Consider the following 23,372-nt stretch of genomic DNA (forward strand, 5'->3'; position numbering starts at 1 on the left):
TTTGTGTCTCTGTGTAGGTTATGTGTGTGTACGTGTGGGTACCGGAGGAGGCCATAGGAAAGCTGAAATACAGTACAGGCTCTCGCTGTAGCCCAAGTTGGCCTTGAACTACATTCCTTTCTTAGCCTCTCAAGGGCTTGGATGACAGGCATATGGCACTGTGACTCTGCTGAGGGCTATAGCCACCTGACCTCCGGCTGACTGGGCTGGAGGCAGTACTGGGGATGTAGAGGAAGCTATCTCCCCCTTGCCTTTCTTAGCAGCTGCGCTGGAGCCCATCCTTCCAGACTCCCTCTGGACCATATTTCAGGAGGGCCAGGAGAGAAGGAGGCAATCTGTGGACAGAGCATCCTGGGAAGGGAGGAGAAGCAGGGGGCCATCGAAGGGCCTCAGGATGCTTCTGCTGTGTGGCCATGTGATCCCAGCACTATAAATGTCCCTACATTGACAGTGCACTGTGCTCCATAGGGTAAAACAGCTCTGGAGAGGGAAAAGCTTTGGGCTTTAGGTTCTGACAAGCCTGAGATTTTATTTATTTATTTATTATTTCTGAGCTGTGCGACTTGGGTTAGATGCTTGCCCTCTCTGAGCCTCCCCTTGCTTTCCCGTTGATACTCAGGACGCTAGAGCAGACTGCTTAGAGTGTGGAGGGAAATAGGCCTTGCTGGGCACCTGAAGAAAGCAGACAGTTTATGTAGACTAGTGTGTAGACTAGCCTGGGCACAGGAGGCAGGATGAGGACCCTAGGCACGGCGGGAGGACTTTCCTCACACTCTTACACAGAGCAGAGTCCTAGTTCACGGCCCCACGGTGGTGGCCAGCCTGTTTCCTCACACCCTTTCTTTGGGGCTCTATCTCTGTTGATCTGCCCACTGCTTCCTCTAAAGCCCCCACACGAGAGGTGTGAAGTCCTGAGGACTCATCTGTGTGACCCTGAGTGTGGGGTCCTGATTGGTTCTCCTCTGCTCCAGGCTGGCTCCGCCCCAATGTGGGCCACCTACCCAGACAGAAGGAGGCAGCAGGGCCTGCAAGGCATGGGCTGGCCCAGCCCAGACTCCTCTAGCCAGCCCTGGTCAGGAGCCAGCAAAGGTGGGAGAAGGACTTGGGGAACAGAGAGATCCTGAGAGAAGGTACCAGCCTAGGGCCGGGGGTATGAGGGGTCCCAGCTGGGGTGGGGAGGGGCTGTCCTAGGCTGGGGCAGGACAGGAAATCGGCATCAGGTGTTGATTTCTCGCTCATTGTCCCTGGCCCCCGGTATATGACTAGGACTCAAATCAGTCTCTTTCTTTCTCCATCTTCTCTTCCTTCATTTCTTCCTCCTCCGTCTATTCTTCTTCCTCTTCTCCTCCTTCTTGTCTCCCCCCCTGCATTGCCCTGGGTCTCCCCACCTTCCCAGGCCTTATCCCCACTCTTTAATCCCCTGCTCCCGCCCACTGTCCCTGGACACCCCTGTCCCTTTCCCATGCCCCGGGATCTCACCTTGTGTCCATTTGCCCTGCAGGATGCTACAGCTGAGCCTGTCCTGGCTGGGCCTGGGGCCTGCAACAGCTTCCCTGTGGCTGTTCCTACCCCTGGCGGGGGCCTCCTGCCTCCTGGCTTACCTCCTGAGCCAGGCTTACGCTGTCTACGAAATCTCCCACCGCCTTCGCTGTTTCCCTCAGCCCCCCAAACGAAACTGGCTCTTGGGTCACCTGGGCCTGGTGAGTGTGGCAGGGTGGTGGGATTTCAGGGTGGAAGGAATCGCGAGGAGCCTGGAATGGGGACGGGGATGGGCTGAATGACATCGCTCCAAAGAAAAGGTTCTGAGCCTTTCCCACCCGGAACAGGTTTCTCTGCATCCATCTCCAGCTGAGTTCCACACAGACGGCCATGCTGCAGGGCTCCCAGCATGGGCTCCACAGACTGAGGACCTTGGTGTTCTCGGGCTGTCTGTGCTGGGCTGGAAGCCTCGTGAGGGGAGATCAGGGCCAGTCCTCTGCCTCTATTATATCTTTTCATCTCTGGTCTCCCACTGGTCACAGAAATGAGCTGCAACCCACCGAGGCACACCCAGGGGCGTAGCTGGGTCAGGGGAGCTCTGGGGTCTGATTGCCCACTTCCTTCAGCCTCTTCCGCTTATGTCTGGCTTCTCAACTGAGATGTACCAACGAGCCCTGTTGCTCAATCTAGATATGAGCTGGCCGCTCGCTTCCCCTTTCGGACGCCTTCCCAGCACCCATCCTTCATGCGACACCTTGAACGTTGACTTAGATCTGTTTTTCCCTCTGGGTGATTTGGTGGCATTTGTTTTTCCTTGTAAGTGGCATGGTTGCCAGGGGTGCAGGGGTGCAGCTGGACCACACACAGGCTGTTCTGCCAGGGCCTGGTGTCCGCAGGTGACAGGTGAGAGCTGCCACCCTGATGGAGACCTAGGGGACACCCCTGCTCCCTTGGGGGGTCTGTCAAGGCTTCCTCGCAGGAGGAACCAGAGGCTACGTGGGTGGCAAGCTAACTTTTCCCGAGTAGATGTGAACAAGTGTTTACCCCGAGGAGGCGCCCGAGCAGCAAGCCCACCAGCGCCCAGCTCTGTGAGAACAATGGGTTTATCGGGTGTTTTCACAGAGGAGAGTGGTTACTTATAGGATCATGGGTGACCCCCCAAACAGCTCTGTCATTGTAAGATCCCAACCACCCTGGGTGACAACTTCATAGAAGCTGCACCGTAGAGTCTTAAAAACCCTCCTTTTCTGGTACACCCTAGCGTATCCTAAGATCACTTGCTGCTGGAGGAGAGAGTCATAGCTGGAGTACCAGAAAAGGGTCTCCCCTGGAGTCTACTAACTCCATCACCATTACCATTGGCCTGGCTACTACTCCAGTGTTCTGCCATGGTTGCCATGACTACCAGGAAATGCCGAAAATGACATCCTGTTAGGCCTGGAGGGGAAAGTGCCACATAAAAATGGGCCACCTCGACCACGGAGGGACATGGGATACCTTGGGGACAAGTCCTGAGACCACACTTCCACCCACCGTCTCCCCGTGTGAGTTCCCCCTTGTGGTGGCTTCTGATGCTGGGACTGCTCCCAGGGTGAGAAAATCCACATTCCAAAGCCAAGGTGGACATCGTGGTGTTGAGAGGCTTGAGGAAACGAGGACTAACTTCTGCTCGTCCAGGATGAGGCTTTGACGTCTTGTGTGTTTCCACTTTCAGACCCCTTTGGAGTCCCCTGAGCACCCCCAACCCCAGCTCCCCAGAGGGAATGTTAGAGAAAATTGTTACACAACATATGCTTGCTGGATGCCCAAGTGCCCAGCTGACGACACTCGTCTGAAGGTTCTGGAAGCTTCAGGAGGCAGGGTGGAGTTGGAAGACATAGATCATTAGGGACAGCTTCTTGGGGGTTTCTTGTCCTCTGTCCTTTCTTATCTCTTTTTGCTCCCTGTCCATGTGAGGTGAAGAACTCCCCTACCATAGGCTCCTGTCGCCATGAGGTGAAACATTGAGTGGGTGGCCCGAGCAGCCATGGACTAAACACTCTGAAACCTCGAGCAAGGAAAGGCCTTCCTCCTGTCGCCTGTTCTTTCAGGGGCTCTGCTCACAGGCTCATAAAAATAACTAACACAGAGATTAGTGGGTGGGTCTGGAGGAACTCAAAAGCCCAGAATCCGGTGAGAATTCAGACAGTAATGACTGAACTTATGAGGTATTGACTGTGTCCATGAGGTAACGACTGAGTCCATGAGGTAATGACTGTGCTCATGAGGTAATGACTGTGCTCATGAGGTAACGACTGTGTCCATGAGGTAATGACTGTGTCCATGAGGTAATGATTGTGTCCATGAGGTAATGACTGTGTCCATGAGGTAATGATTGTGTCCATGAGGTAATGACTGTGTCCATGAGGTAATGACTGTGTCCATGAGGTAATGACTGTGTCCATGAGGTAATGACTGTGTCCATGAGGTAATGACTGTACCTATGAGGTAATGGCTGTGCCCATGAGGTAATGACTGTGTCCATGAGGTAATGACTGTGCTCATGAGGTAATGACTGTGCCCATGAGGTAATGACTGTGTCCATGAGGTAATGACTGTGCTCATGAGGTAATGACTGTGTCCATGAGGTAATGACTGTGCCCATGAGGTAATGACTGTGTCCATAAGTCTTTAGATGGGAAAAAACACTGCTGGTAGTTGGAGTAGAGGCCACCTGTTCTATGGAATTTTCCTCCAAATTGCAACATTCCTTCCAAATTGAAACATTTGCTGTAACTAGAGTTTTCCTGCCTGGCCCACAGTCAGGACAAATGTCTGTCACCCGCCAGTCCCACAGCCGCTCAGACCCAACCAAGTAAACACAGAGACTTATATTGCTTACAAACTGTATGGCCGTGGCAGGCTTCTTGCTAACTGTTCTTACAGCTTAAATTAATCCATTTCCATAAATCTATACCTTGCCACGTGGCTTGTGGCTTACCCGCATCTTCACATGGTGCTTGTCATGGTGGCGGCTGGCAGTGACTCTTTCCGCCTTCCTGTTCTCTCAGTTCTCCTCTCTGTTAGTCCCGCCCATACTTCCTGCCTGGCCACTGGCCAATCAGTGTTTTATTTATTGACCAGTCAGAGCAATTTGACATACAGACCATCCCACAGCATTTGCTCCAGAAAGAAAAGCAGAGCTCAAGAGCCTCAGGGGAACAGAAGACATGTCTGATGTCTGTGGTGGTATTTTCTGACTGTTAATTGATGCAGAAGAGCCCAGACCACTGAGGGCGGCACCATCCCTACACAGGTGGACCCAAGCAGGCTAAGAAAGACAGATAAATACAAGCTGGTGAGGAAACCAGAGTGAGCCAGCGGGCAGTGTTCCTCCATAGTTCCTGCCTCCAGGTTCCTGCTTGAGTTCCTGCCTCGACTTCCCTCATTGGTGGACTGTGACCTGGAAGTATAAGTCAGAGTTGCCTTTGGTCAGGGTGTTTTTTTTTTTTTTTTTTTTTTTTTTTTTTTTTTTTTTTTTTTTTTATCACAGTAACATTAAAACTAGAACAGGATCAGGCCATGAAATAGTGATGCACCCCAAAGACTGAGTCCTTCTACATCAATTAACAATCAAGATGACGCCCCGCAGGCACGCCTGTACTGATGAGTCTTAGAGATTCAGGTCCAAGTCGCTCACTGCCCTCTGGAGTTCCCATAAACAGCCTTCACAAGGCCAAGTCTGCACTAAGTCTCTGTGACTCTGGGGATCCACAGTCCCAGGCTCAGGTCTCAGCCATGCTGCTTGCTATGTGGAAAACGGTGAGGTATACAACTGTTTCCATCTGGAAGACAGGATGGAGGAGAACCCGGGATAATCTGGTATTCAGGGTGCTGGGGGGATGGCGCAGTCAGTGAGGTGCTTGGTGCACAAGCGTGACCCCAGCACTGGGGAGGTGCAGACAGCTGGGTCCCCGGAGCTCACGGGCTCACCAGCCTAGCCCAGTTGGTGAGTCTCAGGCCAGTGAGAGATTCTGTCTCAAGAAAACAAAGTTGGGGCTGGTGAGATGACGCATCAGGTAAAGGTGATTGCTGCCAAGCCTGGCGATCTGAGTTCAATTCCAGGGATCCACACGGTGGAAGGAGAGAACCAACTCCTGCAAGTTATCCTCTGACCGCTACAATGTACACCATAGGACTTGATGTCCCACAAATAAATAGAAAGTAACAAAAAATTAAAAAAAAAATAAAACAAATTAGATGATACCTGAGGTTGACCTCTGGCCTCCATACTCACACACACATGATCATGTGCACACATGTGCACACACACAAGCATGCACACAAGGCAAAATAAAATAAAATAAAATAAAATAAAATAAAATAAAATAAAATACAGTGTTTAGGATCCGAAGTGAGGATACATCTTCTGTCCCAAGACTCATGATGGGGGACCGGGGCAAGGCTCAGCAGTGTGGATGAAGTCCTGGATGGAATCCCCGGGACTCCCCGTGGCTCCCTACCCTACTTGTTATCTCTGGCAACCCAGAGAAGCAAACACCAGGTGGGTCCTTTTCTTCTATAGATCCAGAGCTCGGAGGAAGGGCTCCTGTACGTCCAGAGCCTGGTGCGGACCTTCAGGGATGTGTGCTGCTGGTGGGTGGGGCCATGGCAACCCGTCATCCGCATATTCCACCCTGCCTTCATCAAGCCTGTGCTCTTGGCTCCAGGTAGACACCATGCTGGTCCCAGCTTGCACACTCATGAGTCTCAGGTGACCTCAGTGTGGCCAGGAAGGGCCGTGGTAGAAATGCCCCTGCCCTTGTCTCATTTGGACTCACCTGACTTACCTGTGGTCATTTGGCTCCTGTCTAGAGCATTCCATGTGGTATCTTTCAGATGCTTCTATCTATCTTTCTTTCTTTCTTTTTTTTTTTTTTTTTTCTTTTTGGTTTTTCGAGACAGGGTTTCTCTGTGTAGCTTTGTGCCTTTCCTGGAACTTGCTTTGTAGACCAGGCTGGCCTTGAACTCACAGAGATTCACCTGCCTCTGCCTCCCAAGTGCTGGGATTAAAGGTGTGCGCCACCAACGCCTGGCAGGCTTCTATCTTTCTGGTGTGTGCTGTTCTCTGGCTGCGCCTGGTTCCCACCCGGGTTTATATGACAATGGTTTTCTCTGGGGCCACAGACAATTGGGACATGTTGGCTTCTGACTGGCTCTCCTCTGAGGTGTTGTTAGAAACTGTCTTTTTCTCCTGACTGTGTCTATGTCTTGCTTGGAGTGTCTGAAGTCTGGGACCAGGGGCTTTCAGAGATAGAATTGAGACAGAACTTTTTTTTTAAAGCAGTTTTGTTTTTAAATTTATTTATTTATTTATTTATTAAGTATACAGTGTTCTGTCTGCATGTATGCCCACATGCCAGAAGAGGGCATCAGATCTCATTATAGATGGTTGTGAGCCACCATGTGGTTGCTGGGAATTGAACTCAGGACCTCTGGAAGAGCAGCCTGTACTCTTAACCTCTGAGCCATCTCTCCAGCCCAGAGATAGAACTTTTGAGAAAAATCTGAGTAATGTTGATGCCTGTGTAGGTTACATCAGGGAAGTTAACTTTAGTGTTATTTTTACATTTATTTATGTGTGCATGTGTGTGTACTACAGAGCAAGGTTGGAGGTCAGAGAACAACTTGGGAAGTCATTTCTCTTCGTCCCAGGAATCGAACTCAGGTCATCAGGCTGAGTGGCAAGCACCTTTGCCTACTGGGCCATCTTGCTGCTCCCAAAATGAACTTTTCCCCTCTAAAACTCTATTTCCCTAAACATTATATTTTATTGTATTTTCATTGTGTAGCTCTGGCTAGCCTGGAATTCACTATGCAGACGAGGCTGGCCTGGAACTCACAGAGTTCCACCTGCCCCTCTCTCTCCAGAACGCTGGAACTAAAGGCGTGCTCCCTCATGCCTGGCCCAGAAATGGACTTTCAAATCTCATCCGGGGCCTGTCAGTGGGACGTGCTGAGGTGTGCTTGACCATCTGTGTCACAGTCAGGGCAGGTCACGTGTACTTCAGTCACGTTAGCCTATGTGTGTCTGTGTGTGTCACATGACTATGCCAGGCGATGTCAGCACATGCTGGAGCAGATAGGAGCAGTGGGTCTCTATAAAGGTCTGCAGAATGTGATGCTGTGCTTGGCAGGGGAACATGTTCAGCCATGTAGTAGCTGTGTGAAGGTGTGCTGAAGTATGTGTGTCATGTCAGGCTGAGTCCTCCCTGCACCCTCTGCCCCTGCCCCCAACCCTACCATGTGGACTTGGAGGGGAGTGTGCAGATCCCAGGCTAAGGGCCCCTCCCTCCCGCCATGGCTCCTGATGGTCCTTGTTCACACCAGCTTCAGTTGCTCCCAAGGACACAGTCTTCTACAGTTTTCTGAAGCCCTGGCTGGGTGAGTACCAACAGGTGAGGGGCTGGGAACACCCTCAGGGGCCGGGGAGCCAGGGGGCCGGGGGGCCGGGGGGCCGGGGGAGCTCTCTTTGCCTGCTGCCTTGCTGCTTTTTTAGGAGATAGCCTCTTGATGAGCGCTGGTGACAAGTGGAGCCGCCACCGGCGCATGCTGACACCCGCCTTCCATTTCAACATCCTGAAGCCATATGTGAAGATTTTCAACGCCAGCACCAACATCATGCATGTGAGTCCCTGGAACCCAGGTCCCCAGCTGGAGCCTGGGGGACAAAGGGCTGTAGACAGGTCTGGTCTCCAGTCCCTGCTCAGATGGAGGCGGTGATAAAATACCCAGACAGAAGCAACTTAAGGGAGGAAGTCGCTTTGCTTCATGCTCCATCATTTGGGGGAGTCACAGTGGCAGAGGCATGCGGCGGCTAATCCCATTGCATTCGCAGTCAGGAAGCAAAGACGGATGAGTGCTGGCGCTCAGCTCACTTTCTCCTTTTTGTACAGCCAAGGACGCCGCTGGCCTACCTGCTTTTAGGACGGACCATTGCCCTTCAGTTAACCTCAGCTTTCTAGTTTCTCTTCTGCTGCTGTGATAGAATTCCCAGACCCCCCCCCCCCAAAAAAAAAAAAAAAAGACCGAGGGGAGAAAAAGTTTGTTTGGCTCAAGTCCAATCGCTGACAGTGTCATGGCCATGGTCAAGAGCAGAGAGAAGAAACGCAAGGATCCCTGCTCACCCACAGCCAGTTTTCTCCTCTCTGTTCAGTCCAGGAACCTCTGTCTAGGGGATGGTGCCACTCACAGTGGGATGGGTTTTCCTGAAACAATTAACAGTCGAGATAATCCCCCAGACACATGTCCACAGGCTAACCTGGTCTAGAAAACACCTCATGGAGTGACTCTCTTCCCAGGTGATTCTAACTGGGTCAAGTGGACAGTCAAAACTAGCCAACACATCAGATAACCCCTTCCAGGCACGCACAGAGGGTAACCTAACACAGATAATCCCTCACAAGAATGCCCGGAAGCTTGTCTCCTAGGTAACTCCAGATCTTGTGAGGTTGGCAATCAACATTAATCATCACAGAGGGTTTGTATATTCACATGTGTGTGCATATGAAGGCCCAAGCTTGATGTTGGAAATCTTCATCCATCTCTCTCAGCCTGACTCATCAAGGCAGGGTCTCTCAATCAAACCCTGAGCTCATGGATACAGCTAGTCTCTCTAGCCAGCTGTACTGGGGGTCCTGCCTCTTCCTCTTGCATGCTGGAATTAAAGGCATGATGGTCGTGCCAGGCTGGGATCTTCTGTGATAGGAAACGAGGAAGCCTGGGGTCACTGCTGCCCTCTGAGCTGCCCTTTGCAGAGACATCTGAGAAATGGCCCGGGTGAGAAACAATAGGACAGTGAATTATTGATGTTCCTAGAAAGGATTCTCATGAACAGGGACAGTGTGTGTGTGTGTGTGTGTGTGTGTGTGTGTGTGTGTGTGTACACCTGTGTATATGTGCATGTACACCTGTGTGTGCCGGGGTCCAGCCTCGGCTCAGGTTCAGGTCCTGAGGCAGGGAAGGGGCGCTGGTGCAAAGAAAACTTCTCACCACCAAGTGGATTGCACTCAAGTGGCCACAAATAGCTCAGGCCATCTTTATTTATACTTAGAGTTTATCTTACCATGGTTACATGCCCAGCTTTATGATCAGTTCCCATTTTTTAATTTGAAGAAATGCATCATAATTTAAGGAATACATAGTGATCATTATGAAAGCCCCCATTGTTCCCCTTTATGCTTCCCCAAATACACCTTCCCACCCCCTACATAGCTTTATTCTATACACAGAGTTCAGCATTTTGCAGCCTTAACTGAATTTCGAGTCAGACACATCCTGCTCTCACAGCACTTACGTCAGCTGGCAGCTACTTGTGGTTACAAAGTTAGAAAGTAATAGACCTGGGTGCAATGCTGTAAGGGAAACAATATTCAAACACAGACAATCCTTTCAAGATGTATTTTTATACAGTTCCCTCTACTACAAGAGGGTCCCATGTCTCAATCTCTCTGTAAAAGGCAGACCTTGAAAAAGCACCCTTGTCCCATGCCGCTGTGCCATACTTCTTCCACCAATATAAGCTCCTATGTATGGGAAGGATAGGTCCATCCATCCCACATTTTCCAGTGTATTTTTCCCTCTTAGAGCACACCAGATCCTACCAATGATTCTATGCTTGGTGTCCAGGGAACTTACTGTCAACAGTTGGCACCATGTGTATTCCCGAGGCTTTCTCCCTAGTCTGTGTACGCATGCTCTGCTCTCCTTTCCCGAACTGTGAGACATGGTTAATGTTCCAAGTGTTGTGTTCTCATATGTACCTAACTGTCTCCATTGAGTCAGAAAAGTCCCCAGGATTGGGAGTTGTAATTAGCAATTCCAGATAAAAGATTTAAGAAGCATTAACCCCCTGCTGAATCTTGGGAAATAGTTGAAAAAGAGCAGAATTTCCAGGGAAAATTACAGCTGTTGCATGTGTGACTGACAAAGTAAAACTAAAAACCACCCAAAGAATCACCAATATAATGAGAGAGAAAAGAGCCTGCAAGCTGCATGAGTTTTGCAAATTCCTATGCTGTCCTGTGGACCACTGGTCCTTGCCAAGTGAGAGTCCATTTCCATGGGTGACTTGCCCTGAGGAAACCCGTTGGATAGGTAGTCATGTGCTGATCCTGGACTGGGATGCACTGCTGCCAACGTGTGTGTGTGTGTGTGTGTGTGCGCGCGCGCGCGCGCGCGCGCGCGTGTGTGTAGGTCAGAGGTCAACCTTGGGTACCCTTCCTTAGTTGCCACCCACCTTGCTTTTTTGACCCAGGGTCTTTCATTGCCTGGAGCTCACCACTTTGGCCAAGCCGGCTAGCTGTTGAGCCCCAGCGACCCTCCTGTCTCCACGTCTCTGGGGCTAGGATTGCAGATGCACGCCACTGCGACCACCTTTTTTTTTTTTTTTTTTTTTTTTTTTTTTTTTTTTTTTTTTTTTTTTTTTAACATGGGTTCTAGGAATTGAACTCAGATCCTTAAGCTAGAGTGGCAAGCACTTTCCTGACTGAGCCACATGACCAGAAACTGGGGATATATCCACATCTCACATGCCGATTCTGTAATTATCCGCTGTCTGCTTTTGCTTTCACAAGCGTGCGAAGAGGAGGGTCGTGCTGCCCAGTAAGGGCGACCCTGAAGGCCTGACATATCAGGGAGCTTGTTCAAGTCCGCCCAGTTAAAGGAGCGATCTGTGGATGGTGGGGTACCGGTTCTCTCTTAGTATGGCACACAGCAAATCAGGTCAAATCAGGGGCTGCTTCGGGGGGGGGGGTCCTTTTTGGTGACTGGGGTTGGGAAGCGGCTCAAAGTGCCAAGGCCCAGCCCATTCCTGTCCCCCTCTCTGGCCAGGCCAAGTGGCAGCGCCTAGCCTCCAAGGGAAGCGCCCGCCTGGACATGTTTGAACACATCAGCCTCATGACGCTGGACAGTCTGCAGAAGTGTGTCTTCAGCTTCAACAGCAACTGTCAGGAGTGAGTCCCTGTCCTGGCCTGGGAACATGGCCCCTAGACCCAGGGAGGGGGGACCGGCCAGAGGGAGCAGAACGGCCTTCCTGGAGGAGGTGGCTCAGACCTAGCATTGGAGGACCTGGGAGGGGAGAGAGTGAGTGGTCCTTCCAGGAGGTGCAATTGTTCTGATGGTGGCCTGGAGATGCAGGCTTGCACCCCGCCGTGAGGAAGATGAGGGTGTCAGGGGAGCTGGTGGCTCAGTTCTAAGGACCCTGAAAAGCTAGGCCAAGGGATGTGAACTGCGTTATGAGATTTCGAGGAAACCCCTGAAGGAGTTTGAGTTTGCAATAGTCAGATTTCTCCCACTGTGACGAAGTGTCTGAGACAATCAACGTCAAGAGAAAAAAGGATTTTTTGAGCCCAGGGTTTCAATCAGTGAAACCCAAGAGGCTTCAGTCAGTGATCAGCTGCCTCCTGGGATGAGGCCGTACCTCAAAGTTGGAGCATGGAGAAGAGGGGACTTTTCACAGTAAAGAGAGGGGTGGCGGAGGGTGGCGGAGGGGCTTGTCAGTCCCCACCTAGGGCTGTAGTTCCTGGGACTCCGCAGGCATGTTGTGTGACACCGTTTTCTGAGGAGATGTAAACAAACATCTTCTCACCCCAGGTAGGGAGACTGTGACAGACCCATCAGGTAGGTGGGCTAATGCGAGCGAGGTAATGTCCCTGTGGGGCTCAGGCATCACCTGATGATACACTTAGCTTTTTTTTTTTTTTTTTGGTTGATGGAAACTATGGTTTTAAGCTACTACATCCAAAAAGGTTTTGCTTTTTAGTCACAAGGATGTTAGGTCAGAGACGGGCAAGGAATGGTGACTATTATGGGGGCTAAAGACAGTCCAAGACAAGTTGTGATTAGACTCTGCACCTGAACCATTCCAACTCTCCACAGTTACTGAAATTCTAATCAGTGAAGCAGCCTTGCCGAAGGGTCAAGGCCAACTGGGATTCCTTCTAGGAACTTTCTGTACACTGGTTTACTGGGCTTACTTACAAAGCACAGTGGAGGGGTTACTTTCAGGGGCACAGGGAACCCCAAAACAGCTGCACTATCACAGAGACTCACCTCATGAGGATGGAGACCTCATGGATGTACATGGAGTCTGCTGCAAGCCTCAGGAAAACGTAATGGAATTCAGCTACTATCACAAAAGCTACTACTTGGAAAAGTCAAGGACTTCTCCAAAGGTCAAGCCATGGCTCAAGAAGTCTTGGTGATATTTTAGCTTATATATATATATATATATATATATATATATATATATATATATGCATATATAAGCTTATATATATTTAGCTTATATATATGTAAATATATGTATGTATGTATATATATGATGGTTCCTAAAATGATTTTCTTGTGTGCTTCCATGAACTCCTAACAGTGTATTTATCTAAAATGCCCATCAAACATCCAAGGCTGAACAAAACTACACCTGTCTCCTAGGTCAGATGGATAGCTTTATTTCTTTTGCAATTTAGGGTGAAACCCTCCTTTCTTATATAATCTTACTAATAGACCCCTAACGTCTTACCTAACCACTTCTAGGAATGTGGACTGAGCACACAGATCCCCTTCTTGATAGACTAAAGATCATTAGCACTCGGTTGACCTCCTCCTTACCACTCCTTTCAGGTTGTAAAAGAAAGCCTGGTGGTCACTGCCTGAGGAAAATTCTTACCTGCCTTTATGACCCTATAGCATTCAAGCCTGGTGACCTTGCTCCACCAGGGGATTGCTACTGCTTGGGTTTATAACTGGATGCCTGGGAGACTTAGGAGGAATGTGGAGAACTTAGAGATGGAGAACGGAGAGGGATAAGGAGGATTTTGACCAGAGAGAACGTGTGGATGAGATGGAAGATGAGGAAGAGTCAGATGGGGAAGTACTAGCTGGGTAAGAACAAGATGAAAAGGACCTAGATGAGGCAGAATTAAGATGAGAGAATTAAGATAGAACTTAGAGGGAGCAATAGATAAATATAGAGAGAAATCAGGCAAGAAAGGAGCTAGGCACGAGAACAGAACTGAAGCTGTGTATAAAGGATGTTATGCCAGAGGAATTAAAGTGAATGAACTGAAGAGCTCAGTGTGCTGAGATTCTATTTCCCGAAAATAGTCCTCGCCGTTAGTAGTTTCTCTCCTGAGCCCCTGGGATGTGTGATATTAAGGCTGGTCCCTCTAATATTATACAAGAGGAGTCCCACTTTCTACATCACTTGTGGCAGGTGGTAGGGGACAGACAGAGAGACATAGTTGGAGTTGAAGGTGGTCTGTTCTTATCACCATAGACCTGGGCACCACTGTTTTGTTCTCCTCTAGTTGCCATGGCTACTGAACAAAGTCCAGGATGGCATCAAGAATAAACAAGTGCTTCTAGCTTCTCCATCCTCATGGGCAGCAGCTGCTGGCTGCTGAGATGCTTCTCGGGGTTCATGTATGCTAAAGTATCACCTCCTCTATGCCTACACCCTTCAGGAAGCCTAGTGAGTACATCGCTGCCATCTTGGAACTTAGTGCTCTGGTGGCCAGAAGGCACCAGAAGCTGCATCTGCACGTGGACCTGTTCTATCACCTCACCCGGGACGGGATGCGCTTCCGGAAGGCCTGCCGCCTAGTGCATGACTTCACTGATGCCGTCATCCAGGAGCGGCGCAGCACCCTCCCCGATCAGGTCGATGATGATGTCCTCAAGGCCAAGGCCAAGGCCAAGACTTTGGACTTCATTGACGTGCTGCTGCTGAGTAAGGTGTGTTCCTTAAGGGGAGTGGAGGGCCGGGCCTGGCATGACAAAGTGACGTCACAGAGTGAGAATGCTCTGCCCTTCCTGTGTCCTGGACCCCATGCAGGCTCCACTCATCACTGGAACCTGGCCATGAGCCCTTCACCACCAGGCCAGCTAAGGTGTCTAGAACCCTGCATGGGTATCTGCATCCTTTGAGCCAGCTCAGACCAGGGAGGGGCTCTGAGCACTGGGAGGCTGTTCTTGACTTTCCAACTATGGGTCTGAATGTTTGCACATAACCTGTACAGAGGGTGGGAAGGAGACCCTGAATACGGGCCATGCCAACTCTCCCCATCCCCATTTATCAGGCCCAGATCCTACTCATCACCCCAGGCCCCTGGACTTACATGGGCCTGGCTGGGGACCTTTGAGTTTTAGAAGTTAGTGTCTTTGAGCAGCAGGCACATCTTCCTATGGCTATGCTCAGCAGCCTGGTGCCCAGGGGCAGAACAGTCCATTCCACAATAAAGCGCTAGGACAATGGCAAAGCTCCCAGCTCCCAGGTCCTCTTAGTGGCCAATGCAATACTTTACCTGTGTATGGAACATCAAAAAAACAAAACAAAACAAAAAACACTTGTGTTCCCTTGTGGTGTAGGAGGGTCTGTGCTCATGTGTGCATGATCATGCAGAGGACAGAGCTGGCACTGAGTGTCTTCCTTAATCACTCTTCATCTTGCTTCATTTTATTATTTTTTTCCTTTTTTTTTTTTTTCCGAGACAGGGTTTCTCTGTGTAGCTTTGCGCCTTTCCTGGAACCCACTTGGTAGCCCAGGCTGGCCTCGAACTCAGAGATCTGCCTGCCTCTGCCTCCTGAGTGCTGGGATTAAAGGCATGCACCACCACTGCTCGGCCTTGCTTCATTTTAAAAATGGTTTTAGGTTTATTTATATTTTTTGTGTGTGAATGTGTTGTCTGCACATATGTATGTGCACTGCATATGTGCCTGGTGCCCAAGGAAGTGAGAAGATGGCTTTAGATCTCCCGGAACTGGAGTTACAGTTGTGAGACACTATGTGGGTGCTGGGAATTAAACCCAGGTTCTCCGTAAGAGCAGCCAGTGCTCTTAACCACTGAGCCATCTCTCCAGCTTCACCTTGCTTTTTGATTACATTTTTTTATTGATTGATTGATGGGGGGGTGTGCTCACAGGTCACAGAATAACTTGTAGGAATTGGTTATCTCCTTCCACTGTGCGGCATCCCTGGCATCAAACTCCTGTCTTCAGGCCTGGTGGCAAGTGCCTGTACCCGCTGAGACATCTCACCAGTCTTTTGAGACATTTTTAAAATCTAGATTCAATTCACATTTTTTTTCAGGCTGCACATTAAGTTGGAGCATCACATTCTGCCTGTCTAGATTCGTATATGTAGTGTGTGTGTGTGTGTGTGTGTGTGTGTGTGTGTGTGTGTAGGGTGTCTGTGTTCACAGTTGTTCACTCTTTCCTTTAAAGCTTTTTCCCTCTAAGTTTATTTAGACATGAAAGACAGACATTTCATGATAAAATGATTGAAAATAGGAACATATAATAAATTTCTCAAACATATTTTTATCACATGAATCTATGTGTCGCTCACAGATCGGCTGTACTGGCTAGAGCTCCGGGAACCCACTTATCTGACCTGTCCAGTGCTAGGGTCAGAGGCAGGTGCCACCATGTCTGGCTTTTGCGTGGGTGCCGGGGATCTGAACTCAGGTCCTCCTGCTTGAGTGACTTTACCGACTGAGCCATTTTCCCAGCCCTGGATCCCAGCTCTCATTTTCAAGCAGCAAGGTTTGAATGCTATAAGGCTTGAGGCTTATGTAGGACAGCGCGGCCTGTCACATTGTATCTTCTTCCCTGCGAAGAGGGAGGGAGTGAGGGATGGAGATGGGAGTGAGAAGAAGGGAGGGAGAGCGGGAACTCTGAAGTGTGAACTAGGTCTCTTTAGTGACATCTACAGGCAGGCCAGCCAAATATCTCCCGGGAGATAAGATTCTTGGGTGTCTGTTTTAACGCATTCTAAAATCACACTGTTTGTTTATTGTGTGTGTGTATGGGCATGGGTACCTGTGCCACAGTACACATAGGGCCAGAGGACAACTCCAGGGAATTCATTTTCTCCTTCTGGGTAGATCCTGGGATTAAACTCATTGTCATCAGGCTGTGGCAAGGGCCTTTATCCATGGAGCCCTCTCACTGGCCTGTTCCTAGATACACACAGAAGCACACTCTTTGGATTAAAGTTCTGCTGACTTCAAAGGCAGTCCACATTCACCTCCTATTCTAGGTTGCCACTCACTTCTCCAGATACTTGTAGTACAGGGATAAAAAACACTGATGGGAGCCGGGCGGTGGTGGCGCACCCCTTTAATCCCAGCACTTGGGAGGCAGAGGCAGGCGGATCTCTGTGAGTTTGAGGCCAGCCTGGGCTACAAAGTGAGTTCCAGGAAAGGCGCAAAGCTACACAGAGAAACCCTGTCTCGAAAAACCAAAAAAAAAAAAAAAAAAAAAAAAAAAGAACACCGACGGGTTGCGGGTTCCTCCAGGGTTAGGACAGAGGCCAGCCGCCAGGAATGACACCACTGGCGTGAGGACTCTGAGAATGGTGATTAACACAGGTGCAGGGGTGTGGTTGGGAGGGTGTCCACATGGACCAGGGCTCTTCAGAGACTGTCTCAGTTGGACACAGGAATACTCAGAACTGGTGCCATTGGTGTCTTGCCTTGTCTTCAGGACGAACACGGAAAGGCACTGTCTGATGAGGACATCCGAGCAGAGGCCGACACCTTCATGTTTGGAGGTGAGTGTTCCGTGAACTGCTGCAGAGAGGGGAGGTGTCTGTCTAAGCATCCTGGTGACCTGGTAGGCGGAACCTGGATCCCTCTATCCCTTCCCCTTCTCTGTCCTTCCTTGGCAATTACACTTCCTGGGGACTGAGCCACCTGCATGGTGTCCACTTGGTGATGCTGAAGCAGCCGAGAGACCCAGGCTGCCTGTCTGCCCCTCAGGCCACGACACCACGGCCAGTGGGCTCTCCTGGATCCTGTACAACCTGGCAAGGCACCCGGAATACCAGGATCGCTGCCGGCAGGAGGTGCGGGATCTCCTGAGGGGCCGTGAGCCTGAGGAGATGGAATGGTGAGTGCAGGTGCTGGTGTGCTTCTGAGTCCCTCTCCTTGGCTCTTCTCACGAGAAAATAAAGATGGGAGAGGGAAGGAGGGACAAGGAGGTCTGCATTTAGATCGGGGAGAGAGGCTTTGAAAGATGGAGGTGAAGGGGGAGGAAGGGAAATGAGAAAGTGGGACAGGAAGAAGGTGTGTGTGTGTGTGTGTGTGTGTGTGTGTGTGTGTGTGTGTGTGTGTGTTGGGGCTAAGATGCCACCAGCATAGACTGGGCAGGTAATGTTAGTGACTTTGATTTTAACCCAAGGGCATCTATGGGGCCAGGAGAGGGTTTGAGCAGAAGATAGGCACATCAGCTCTGTATTGCAAAGGTCCTTGTAGGTATCTTCCAAGGTCCTCCCCTGTCAGATTGACCTAACTGTACAATCCTTTAGTCATCCAGAAAAACTTTAGCTTAGTTATTGAAGTTCCTTTGAAACATCAGGTGCGCTGGGTGTCGGGGGCACACATTTAGTCCCACCTACTTGGGAAGCTGAGGCAAGAGGATCCCTTGAGTCAGGAGTTGGAGATAAATTTGGGTAGCATAACAAGACCTTGTCTACCTCAAAACACACAACAGGGCTGGAGAAATGCAAAGGACCCCAGGTCCATTCCCAGGACCCATGCTGGACTGCTCATAATTGCAAGTAACCCTAGCTCCAGAGGATCCAATGTTGCCAGACTCCTTGGGCACCTGTAATGCAAATGTACACACACACACACACACACACACACACACACACACACACACACACACACACACACACTTTAAAACCCTTAAAAATAGGCCTGGAGAGATGGCTCAGAGGTTAAGAGCACTGACTGCTCTTCCAGGGGTCCTGAGTTCAACTCCCAGCAACCACATGGTGGCTCACAACCATCTGTAATGAGATCTGGTGCCCTCTTCTGGCCTGCAAGGACACATGCAGACAGAACACTGTATACATGATAAATAAATAAATCTTAAAAAAAAAAAAAAAAAAAAAAAAAAAACCTTAAAAATATAAACAAACAAAAAAGGCATCCTTGGGGGGATACATAAACAAACAAGCAAACAAAAAGCTAGCAACCAGGCAGCCTGTAGGAAGAGAATATGTATGGCGCTGGGCCAGGGGGCTGAGTGATGTGCCACAGAGTTCAGATTTTGAGCAGTTAGCTGCTCACACCAAAAGAACACAGATCAAAGGTTTCAGCCACATTGTTGGCTCTGCACAAGTTGTTCAAGTTCCCCAGTGGATTCTGCTGTGTTTTCTAAGCATAAAATCCCTGTCTGGGGCTGTGGGTGGGGCTTGGTGGGAGAACACTTGCCTAGCACATGCTAAGATGGATCCTAAGTCCACAAAACCAAAACTAAACCTCAAACAAACCAAAACCCAAACAACCCCCCCCCCAGCACCTCTCTCTGCTAAAATGACACATTTACCCTTCTACAGCAAGTTACATTCTTTCCTTCCTTTTTTTTTTTTCTTGGTTAATTACATTTGCTAGTATCTCTAGTACAGTGATGAAGGAAAGCAAAAGCATTTTAGACAATTTTTTTTTTAACTTTTTACTATTTTGTACTTTGGTTTTTCTCTTTTTTCCAGAGACAATAATTTTTATTCAAACTTGTTCATTTAAAAATTATTTTTATTTTTAAGATTATATGGTATGTGTGTGGTGTATGTGTGTAGGTGGGAAGGTGTATGTGAATACAGTGCCTGCAGAGGTAGGAAGAGTGTGTCAAGTCTCTGGAGTTGGAGTTATGGGGCAGTTGTGAGCTGCCTGATGTCAGTGCTGAAAACTGAACTCAGGTCCTGGTAACCACTGAGCCATCTCTCAGCCCATTTGTTGACTTTTTAAACCATTGGCATTTAGACATTGAGTTCTCTCAGAAGAAGATCCTAAAGCTACCAGGCTAAACTTTCTTTGGCACTTTCCTAATTCTCTGATTTAAAAACCTTTTGAATAATCAAAAGTTAATTGCTAATAAACACAATTAAACTAACTAATCAGTAAGCTAACCAACTGTTAATTGATAAAGTATTTTGAGACAGAGTGTCACTGTGTGCCATAGGCTGGTCTGGAACTCATAACCCTCCTGTCTCAGCCTTTCCACTGTTGAAATTTTGTTTCTGTTTTCATTTTCAAAAATTACATTAGCTAATTTATGTCGCTCTTGGGGACCGAACTCAGGTCTTCAGACTTGTCGGCAAGTGCTTTTCCTCACTGAGCCTTCTAGTGCTTGTACAGCGCTCAAGCACTTCATCCACCTCAAGATTATTTTGCCAGAGGGAGAAAGGTTCCGCTGGGCCACAGGGGCGCTGCGGTGCTCTCATTTTTGACCTGGGTAACTGTCGGTTGGGGTTTTCCCAGGGACGACCTGGCGCAGCTGCCCTTCCTCACCATGTGCATCAAGGAGAGTCTGCGGCTGCACCCCCCGGTCATGGCTATCTCCCGTTGCTGCTCTCAGGACACTGTGCTCCCAGACGGCCGGGTCATCCCCAAAGGTGCCCACAGGGAGGAGGAGAAGGGTCCTGGGCAGACAGCGGGCCCAGCGTGCAACACTTTGTCTCCACCGCTTCACTTCCCCCGCAGGTGTCATCTGCAGAATAAGTATTTTCGGGACACATCACAATCCCGCTGTGTGGCCTGACCCGGAGGTGCTGTCCCTTAATTCTCCCGTGTTGTGGGCTGGGGTTCTAGAGGTGAAGGCGCGCGCAGCTCAATCTGGCCTTGACCTCACGCTGTAGCCAAGCATAACTGTAAGCTTACGATCCACCTGCTTCCACCTCCTGAGTGTTGGGATGACAGGCGGGCAGCACCATGCCTGGCTTATGTGGTGCTGGGGATGGGATCCAGGGATGTGCCTGGTAGGACAAGTGCTACCTCCCCAACCAACTCAGCTACCTCCCCAGCCCCAATCATAGGTTTTATAAAGCGGGGTCTCAGGTATCCCAGGCTAGCCTGGAAATCCCTATACAGCCAAAATTGACCCTGAACCATTGATCCTCCACCTCCACCTCTGGGGTGCTGAGATGACAGATTTGCACCCATTCGGATTTATGCTGGTGCTGGGAATGGGATCCAGGGCTTCCAGCTGCTCCTGGCCGCACCCCTAACTCTAGGCGAGCAGTCCACCAGCCCAGGAGGCAGAGAAATCAATTCTTACCTTCCACCGCACACGGAGGACTCTCCGTTCCTGGCTGTGCTGGCAGATGGTAGTCACCCACCGTGGCTCTGCGTTCCTGCAGGTCTACAACCCCTTCCGATTTGACGCAGACAACGCCGAGGGCAGGCCATCCCTGGCTTTTATTCCCTTCTCCGCAGGGCCCAGGTGAGGTCGGGAGTGAGGGGGCGGGGTCTGGGGCTGGCAGTGGGGGCAGGGGGAGTTGGGTGGGGGAGGCGTTAGCATCTCCCACCTGCCTCTCTGCACAGGAATTGAGCAAAGGTTTGGGGAAGCAGGGAGGGGAAGGGGAAGATCCCCTCTCTGTGCTCAGAGTCCCTCCCTAGCGTTTGGCTGCTGGTCTGGACCAGGCTCCGAGGATACTGACGCCCAGGCGTGGTCCCACATATCTTAGCCCGTGGCCAGGTTCTAGTGCTGTGTCGGTCCCGGGTGGGGTCTAGGACACAGTCAGAGTCCCCACCCTGACCTCCCGCAGGAACTGCATCGGGCAGACTTTTGCCATGAGCGAGATGAAGGTGGCGCTGGCGCTGACGCTGCTGCGCTTCCGCGTCCTGCCAGACAGCGAGGAGCCGCGCCGGCAGCCGGAGCTGATCCTGCGTGCAGAGGGCGGCCTGTGGCTGCGGGTGGAGCCGCTGAGCACGCAGTGACCCCACACCTGGCCTGGAACCCCAACTCTCTACCCCCCCCCCCCCCCCGCACATTCCCAACAATAAAAGTCTTGGTCGCCCGTGTCTGAGCTTCACCAAACATCAGCAGAGAGCCTCTAGAGTCCAGGTGGCGCGCCTCCGGTGAGCCACAGGCAGCCATGGAAGGTGTTTGAGAAGTAGAGAGGGACAGGTCGGATTTAAGGGACAGGAAGATTAATATTGATTGTTACCCAGGAGGCAAGGCTCTGGGCACACCTGTGAGGGGTTCCCTGGATTAAGTCAACTGAGGTGGAACGATCCGTCGTAACTGTAGGTGGCGCCATTACCGAGTTTGGGTTCTGTGTTGAATAAAAAGGAAAAAGCTAGACTGACAGGTTAAGGTCAAGGACTCGGGTTCGGCTCCCAGCATCCACATGGAGGCTCACAACCGTCTGTGACTGCAGTTCCAGGGGGTCCCAAGTCCTCATCTGCCTCCACAGGCACCAAGCAAGCGTGCAGCGTAGGCAAAACACCCACAGACTTTTTTGAGAGCTTACAGTTCCAGAGGGTGAATCCATGACTCGCATGGTGGCAGCAGGCAGGCACGGTGCTGGAGAGCTTATATCTCATCCACAAGCACGAGGTAGAGAGAGCGAACCTCTTAAGTCCGTCCGAGTGTCTCCCGCCCCACTCGGTGACACACCTCCTCCAACAAGGCCACTGAATTAGTCAGGATTCTTCAGAGAAACATAACTTACAGACCGAATACATATAAAATGAGATTTATCAGAGTGGCTCACAGGCTGTGGCCTGACTGTTCCAACAATGACTGTCTACCAATGGGAAGTCCAGGGGTCCAATAGTCGCTTGGTTTATGAGGCGGGATGTCTCAGCTGGTTTTTCGTATATGCTGGAATCTTGAAGAAGTAGGCTCTAACACAGCAGTTCTCAACCTATGGGTGGTGACCCCTCTGGGGGTCAAGGGGTTGCCTAAGGCCATGGGAAAACACGGATATTTACATTATGATTCATAGATTCATAACAGTAGCAAAATGATAGCTACGAAGTAGCAATGAAAGTCATTTTAGGGCTGGTGGTCACCACACCATGAGGAACTGTAATGAGGGGCTGCAGCCTTAGGAAGGCTGAGAACCACTGGTGTGATGCCAGTGAAGGAATGAATTTACCAGCAAGAGGGAGAGCAAGCGGGTGACGAGCAAGAGCTTCCTTCCTCCATGTCCTTTATATGGGCTGCCACCAGAAGGTGAGGCCCAGATTAAAGGTGGCCCTTCCCACCTCAAATGATCCAATCAAGTAAAATCCCTTAGATGTGTACCAAACAGCTTGGGTTTAGTCGATTCCAGATGTAGTCAAGTTGAAAACCCCAAATAGCCATCACAGCCACACTAACCCTTCCCAAACATGTCCACCAACAAGGGACCAAGCACACGAGCCTAGGGGCCATTCTCATCCAAAGCACCCCACTCCCTTACCCTTTGAGGGTGTTTCATTATAGCAACTGGACGTGTAACCAAAGAAAGGGCGTGGCCAAGCCTCTGCGTTAGAGAGGAAAGTTCACAAGGGACTGGTCCAGAGTGCAAAGGAGAGCCGGCAGCCCAGCAGGACTCCTGGCTCTCTTCCAGCTCCTGCTATTCCTTCTGCTTTCAGAGACCTCCCTGTTTCCTCCATGGATCCCCTAATGCTATGTGCTGGCCAAGAGAGACAGGCTTAGCCCTCACTGTGTGCCCAGGACCATCACAAATGTCAGGAGGTGTGCCCTCTCCTCCCCCTCTGAGCTCCAGGATTCTCTGTCTTCAGAACACCTGGGAGCATCTTGGGGTAGAATGGAGGGGTTCAGGGCCATTCCGTTTGACTCCTGAAATTTAAAACTAGACCACTGGAAAGAAAAACATCACCTCTGAAGAGCCAGTGACCTGGAGGATGCTGGGTGCTGGTGAAAGCTCAGCTGTGTGACGGGGGCAGGTTAGCCACTCTCTCTGTTCTTCAAGCAACCGGAGGACACACCACCACCGGAGGTGGGAGCATAAGGGACTTGGCGTTGTGCCTGGTCCATAACAAGTGCTCAACAAACAGGGCTGCCGTTATCTCCTGTCTTGGGAAGCCCCAGGGGGGCATCCGAAGCCTGTC

At 50.3% G+C, this 23,372-nt stretch overlaps 1 protein-coding gene across 3 annotated transcripts; it reads left to right on the top strand.

The window, feature by feature from the left end:
* The first annotated feature begins 937 nt into the window (after window positions 1–937).
* LOC102910393 (cytochrome P450 4F3) lies at window positions 938–21,310 on the top strand. 3 transcript variants are annotated; one of them, XM_006989878.4, is made up of 13 exons: window positions 939–1,130; window positions 1,502–1,700; window positions 6,044–6,188; window positions 7,849–7,902; window positions 8,018–8,145; window positions 11,350–11,471; window positions 13,983–14,253; window positions 17,005–17,071; window positions 17,280–17,409; window positions 19,788–19,921; window positions 20,010–20,074; window positions 20,666–20,748; window positions 21,074–21,310. In XM_006989878.4, the coding sequence occupies exons 2-13, from the start codon at window positions 1,503–1,505 to the stop codon at window positions 21,243–21,245; spliced, it is 1,569 nt and encodes a 522-aa protein (XP_006989940.1). In that variant the 5' UTR covers window positions 939–1,130; window position 1,502; the 3' UTR covers window positions 21,246–21,310. The 3 variants fall into 3 exon arrangements, 2 of the variants coding, with proteins under 2 accessions (XP_042118651.1, XP_006989940.1); XM_042262717.2 differs by lacking the exon at window positions 21,074–21,310 and having other exon boundaries at window positions 938–1,130; window positions 20,010–20,176; window positions 20,666–20,732; XR_013045266.1 differs by lacking the exon at window positions 20,010–20,074 and having other exon boundaries at window positions 940–1,130; window positions 21,074–21,211.
* The last annotated feature ends 2,062 nt before the right edge of the window (window positions 21,311–23,372 follow it).

The sequence above is a fragment of the Peromyscus maniculatus genome, chromosome 17, assembly GCF_049852395.1.
Source record: "Peromyscus maniculatus bairdii isolate BWxNUB_F1_BW_parent chromosome 17, HU_Pman_BW_mat_3.1, whole genome shotgun sequence".
NCBI classification, from domain to species: domain Eukaryota; kingdom Metazoa; phylum Chordata; class Mammalia; order Rodentia; family Cricetidae; genus Peromyscus; species Peromyscus maniculatus.

What these genes read in the sequence shown, in the direction of transcription:
- LOC102910393 (XM_006989878.4), top strand. Translation starts at nt 1,503, where the DNA reads ATGCTACAGCTGAGCCTGTCCTGGCTGGGCCTGGGGCCTGCAACAGCT. An exon ending in TCTTGGGTCACCTGGGCCTG is followed by an intron (nt 1,701 to 6,043) that starts GTGAGTGTGGCA and finishes TTTCTTCTATAG; the next exon opens with ATCCAGAGCTCGGAGGAAGG. An exon ending in CCCTTCTCCGCAGGGCCCAG is followed by an intron (nt 20,749 to 21,073) that starts GTGAGGTCGGGA and finishes GACCTCCCGCAG; the next exon opens with GAACTGCATCGGGCAGACTT.